Source organism: Amphimedon queenslandica, unplaced genomic scaffold (assembly GCF_000090795.2).
Source record: "Amphimedon queenslandica unplaced genomic scaffold, v1.1 AMPQUscaffold_12507, whole genome shotgun sequence".
NCBI lineage: Eukaryota > Metazoa > Porifera > Demospongiae > Haplosclerida > Niphatidae > Amphimedon > Amphimedon queenslandica.
In genome coordinates this window covers 6,883-12,708 of record NW_003547256.1, presented here as the reverse complement: position 1 = coordinate 12,708, position 5,826 = coordinate 6,883, and the positions used below count along the sequence as shown (strand labels likewise).

The window sequence follows — 5,826 nt, the reverse complement described above, 5'->3', positions numbered from 1 at the left end:
TAGCAGGTATAGTCTTGTTTTTATTAAATTCTAACTCTTAATGTGAGAGCATGATTTTGTGTCAGCTTACTTGTATTTTCCCATCTTGTGTGTACTGTCCTTCAGTAAATTGTGTTTTTGTGTTTTTGTATGGGTGTGTCTATGTACATCTACACATCTCTTCATTGGTGTGTGGTTTTAACCTTCTTTGTTCCTTTGAAGTGAGAGAGACGTGAATTACTAGATGGTCTAACTGATTATGCCATTATGATGCAGCACAATAATTAATTTATTAGCATTCTTCCTTCACCCCTTCCCTCATGTTACTGGCTTCATTGCTGTTTTTATATAACAGCAATTAATGAGTTACTCCCTATTGAGTATAGCTGCATGTATAAAAACATACATGTACATGTGTATCCTTTTTGCAATACATGAAAATGCATTCGTGTACAAATGTACCAATGTACATGTATATGTACATGTAATGTGTAGCTGGTTTCTGTATGTACTGTACATTATTTATTTTTGTTATTGTTGGTCTTTTGCCAACACTTTATGTTTATTAATTTGTTGCTTGTGTTATTGTTTATGCTTAAACTTTTTGTACTCTACCTTTCATCTCTCTCTCCTCTCTTTTCTACCCCCCCCCCTCTCTCTCTCTCTCTCTCTCTCTTTCTCTTTTGTCCCTCCTTTTCTCTCTCTCCTTCTTTCCTCCTCCTCTTCCTTCCTTATTTTCTCTCTTTTATGTGGTCTGATTTTTATTCTTTATACTTTTTTACATCCAATCCTCTGGCTTTTACACATTACATGTACATACATGTACTTCTATTAATTTATTTTTTTTACTTTTTCCTCCTCCAGGACAGTACAAGGACAATCAGGAGTGGATAGTGACAAGGGATGTACAGGAAATAAGAATGGTATTGCATTAGTTGTTATTTCTTTCCTTTGGGCAATAATTATCGGATAATTTTATTTTAGAAAATTTGGCAATTTACTTGTACATGTGCATGTGTGCATGTACATACATGTATGTGTATCCACTTCTTGCCAAAACATGATAATTACTGCTATTAATGTGTTATTGCATCACTGAGCTTGTTTTGAGAATTTTTGAAAAGTCATATATTACGTACATGTACTATACATGTATGTACGGTACCTTATATACATGTACATGTACATGTAGGGTGTGGTTGGAGCCGCTGACAGCTGCAAGACAACATTAATCTCAGCCTTTCATGAAGGAGTAGTTGAACTTGGAGAAGATGAACCAAGTGAGAGAGAGAAAATGATTTTTAAGTAGTTCAATTCCCATATTTATTCTTTCTTCTCTCTCTCTCTCTTTTCAGACGGTCGGTATAAGATTAAACTAACTGTGGGTCGTAAGCAGTGCCTCCTCTTGATAAGAGAAGAGTCAGAGATGGTTTCCAGGCAGCTCAGCCAGTGGGTGGACATTGTCATGTTTGTCTTCAGCTACAGCAGTCCCACCAGTCTTGACAGATTGCTGGACATTAATTCTAAATTTAGACATTATCGCTCTGACATGCAGCCTGATCCACACATACTTCTGGTTGGGGTTGTAGGTAAGTACAATACATGTACAATGTAACCTCCTGTTCTCTCTCTCTCTGTCTCTCTCTCTCTCTCCCTCCCTCTCTCCCTCCCTCCCTCCCTCCCTCTTGCTTATTTTATCTCTTTCTCTTTTTCTCTCTGTTTTTTAGATGATTTTATCACCAAGTCTGTATCAGAGATAGAGGTCAGGCGTATTGCCAGTGATATTGATAATTGCAGGGTATTCAATACGACACTGGCCCAACCCTCAGCCGTTCACAACGTATTCATTGATGGTAAGTACATGTACATGTACACATGTTTCTGTGTAAAAAAATGTAAGGCATCATGAATGAAGCAAGAAATTAAGAAAAACATTGTGTAGAATTTTAATGAAAGCATCATCAACTACATTTACAATGTACATGTACATGTACATTCATTTTAAAACTCATAACTCAAAAATTAGTATTATATGTACATGTACATGTACATGTACTGTACATGTTTGCTATGCATTTTGTGTGGAATTAAATTTTTGTGTATTTCTTTCTGTAGCTTGCAGGTCATACATCCTCTCTCTTCCCTCGTATAACAATCCTTCTTCATCACTTCCCTCCTCCTCTCTCTCTTCCGCTGTCCCTCCCTCTCCCTCGCACCTTCAGCCAATTCATTTCGTCAATTCACCGGGCGGAGTCAATCTCCATGGCAACAAAACGGAGCCCGCCTCTTCTCCTAGCATAACAAAGAAGACCATTAAAAAGAAAGGAGTGAGTTAATGGTTGTATGAAACTTTTAGAAATAGAACAATTTTAATATTCATGAAAAAGAAAGAGGACCATTTTTTGTAAATTTTTAAAGCAAGATGGCCAAAACGACTTATTGTAATGTACCATATAGTGGGAAATTTTGGAGGAAATTAAATTTGGCGTTTTGATAGCCATTTGCCAAAATAAAATCCGCCATTTTGAGCCATTATACGCATGCTTAATGGCATATGACCACTAATTTGCCAAATTAAAATTTGCGAATCACCAAACTTTAACAATTCACCAAATTTAACTCCCTCCAAAATTCCCCGCTATACGATATTCTTTGGCCAATGGCAAATTCATTTATTTGCCAAATTACATGTAATAATGAAGATAAACTTAAGTGGTATAATGTAAAGAGTATAGTTTAAAAGGAGAGAAGGGGAGGCCATTGGATAGGTGACAGTTATTTTTCAAGATGTCACTTGTTTTGATTTGATGTCACTGAGTGTTCTCCCTCTGACACGCCTCCAGACTATTATTAGATTAGTGGGCGTGGCCTCTTCTCTCAGTATATAAGCTGAAGCCTCTTTGTAGTAGTGACTGTAGTATCCACTCAGTTTATAGTCTGACTCTCTCTCTCTCTTTCTCTTCTTCTCTTGAATTTGTGAAGTGATGAAGTTTTCAGTCTCCTTGCCTACTTTCCCTTGGACTTGCATGATCAATGTGACTGATTGTACATGTACAGTACAGTATGTGTATCTGTGGTGTATGTTTCCAATATCTTATAATTAATATATCTCTGTTTTCTTTCTCTCCAGAAACACGATCGGCCAGCATTTGCAGTGACACCAGTTGGTACAGGCCGTACTATTCCCATCAAAGAAGTAATATTAATATTAATACTGCTATTCCAGCCATTATTCATACTATATGTACATGTACATGTACATATACTTTACTCTATCCTGAATAATGCATCTCTTCACATGTACTGCACTTTAATGTAGTCCTAATGTAACAGCACACTTTTTAAAGCAAGTACATGTACATGTACATGTACTTATTCATGTAGTGCTGCATGTTAAAGCCTATAGCCTGCAGGTGTTTTTTATTTTGTGTAAGATGTTGTGGCATGCCTGATTAATGATTGCCCTAATTATTAATGAATTGGTGGACTATAGTAATTATTAATTGTTATTTGATTTATTTATGATGTGAAAGGCAGTGTGGGATTTATTTAAGTGCCTCTAAAGTGTTTAATTAATTGCTGCATACCACAACCGCCCTATCTATTGGGTACCTCAACTTGTCATGATTCTCTCTCTCTCCCCCCCCCCTCTCTCTCTCTCTCTCTCTCTCTCTCTCCCTCTCTCTCTCTCTCTCTCTCTCTCTCTCTCTCTCTCCCTCTCTCTCTCCCTCTCTCTCCCTCCCTCTCTCTCCCTCCCTCTCTCTCTCCCTCCATCTTACCTTCTCCTAGGGCCAGATATTCAAGAAGAGTGCTGGAATGAGATCAGACTGGAAAAAGAAGTATTTAGTACTGACAACCTCAAGTTTAACATATTATCCAAATCATTCTGTAAGAGATAAACCTCCCTCCTCTCTCTCCCTCTCCCCCTCTCTCTCCCTCTTACTCTGTTTTGTAATGTACGTTCCATTAGCAATCGTAACTGTTTTTTTTTCATTTCCTACTTCAAAGCATGTGTACACGTACACACATATGTACATCTTAATGCTATAATGTATATACATGTACATCATCTACATTAGCGACAGTTGTTAATGGAATCCTGTAGCTTAATGTACCTACATGCATTTTACATGTACAACATTGATTGAGATATTACGGGAATTTTTGATATGATAATAGGCTATCAGCTTCATTAACCAAGCTAATGTACGTACATGCACATTACTGAATTAGCATGTACATGTACATGCACGTTTACAATACTTTTTTATAAATCATGATTTCGTTGTATCATTAATGTGTTTTTATTGTCTTATTATTTATTACTATTGTGTGGTTTTGTGTAGGATAGTATCCTTATGGGCCCTTTAACTTAGTTACTTTCCTTACCAAATCTGTTTAGCATTCTCCCACCAGTTGATGTACATATCTTATAATGGATTAGTGCATGTACATGTACACGAGTTGTGTGTACGTCTTTAATGTGAGTGGGTGTGTGTGTGTGTGTCAAGTGAATTGTGTATACTTGTACACTTACATACATGTACATCTCTCAGTAGAACTGTTAATGTATTAGTTTATGCAATGTACATGTACATGTATGTTTTTTTGACATTATACACTTTACATGTACATATACATGTACATGTACATGTATACATACAGTGAGTATTGGTAATTGATACTATTGTATTTCTCTTGTGTGTCTGGTCAAGTGTTTAGTGGCTCTGTCAAGTGTCTCATTATCTCATTAACTGAATTGATTGCATCCTTACAATAAGAATAATAACATAAGGATACAGTTGGTAACATCAAGAGTGGATAATCCACTCTTGGTAACATGTACAGTACATGTACATGTACTTGTATTGTTATTTTCTAACAGAAAGATATTATATTGAATGACCTTTCTCTTTTCTCTCTCCCTTCCCCCTCTTTCACCCCTCCCTCTCTTTCTTCCTCTTTCTTTCTCCCTCTCTCTCTCTCTCCTTTCTCTCTCTCCAGGATTACATGAACCAGGTTCAAGGTAAAGGAAAGTCGGTCCCACTCCAGCACATCACAGTTAAGGTCCCTGGACAGCATATGCCAATATCTAAGACTAACAGTCTCCCTCATTCTGCCACCTCAAGTGTTGATCACATAACCAACCAATCAGATCGGAGTGAATCAATAAGCCCGATGACAGCCCACATGCTGGAGTCCCATCCTTTCAATGGAGACCCTGTCCTAGTCACGCCCTCTTCTCCGTCCCTCCGCCCACGAGATGGGCGGAGCCCGACATCAGAGTGTGACTCTACCGATACTCTTGACGATCTCACGAGATCCGATCGTTACCCGTTTAGTCACATAGGCGGGGCTGGAGGGGTGGGGCCAGGCATGGCCATACCGCGACACACTAGGAACAGCAGTATGGATGAGGTGACGCTCCAGCTACTCAAAACAAGCGGAGCCTCTTACCCTCCGCCCATTTCTAACTCTCCCGGCCTCTCCCCAGAGGATCACCAGCCGAGAGAGCGTTCATCTACTTTGAACCGAATCACTCGAAAGGAAAAGGGAAAGTGGACCAAGGGCACCATGCTCTCGCCGATATCGTACAGCGAGGAAGAGTTATCAGAGCCGTCTCGGTCGGGGAGCCACGAGAATCTTAAATTGGAGAAGAAAGGAAAGAAGGATAACAAGAATAGGAATAGCTTTGTTCTTGTTGAGCGGACCGGGAGTGACAGTGTCCCGACTGGGAGAGAGGGAGAGAGTAAGAAAGACAAGAAGATAACTTCAAAGCATAAGAGGAACGCAAGTCAAGGTTTTGTAAAGACTATCGATGCAATGGAGACTTCATCAGCCGGTGGA

The 5,826-nt window shown here is 38.8% G+C and overlaps 1 protein-coding gene across 1 annotated transcript in view; it reads left to right on the top strand.

Moving 5' to 3' along the window:
- Positions 1–5,826, top strand: part of LOC100634243 (arf-GAP with GTPase, ANK repeat and PH domain-containing protein 3-like) — a 10,469-nt gene that overhangs the window by 1,622 nt on the left and 3,021 nt on the right. The window contains exons 2-9 of the mRNA XM_020003847.1: positions 844–902; positions 1,172–1,259; positions 1,335–1,568; positions 1,707–1,832; positions 2,095–2,306; positions 3,110–3,175; positions 3,769–3,867; positions 4,984–5,825. Of these exons, the coding sequence (XP_019859406.1) occupies positions 844–902; positions 1,172–1,259; positions 1,335–1,568; positions 1,707–1,832; positions 2,095–2,306; positions 3,110–3,175; positions 3,769–3,867; positions 4,984–5,825 (1,726 nt within the window). The remainder of the gene's footprint in view (positions 1–843; positions 903–1,171; positions 1,260–1,334; positions 1,569–1,706; positions 1,833–2,094; positions 2,307–3,109; positions 3,176–3,768; positions 3,868–4,983; position 5,826) is intronic.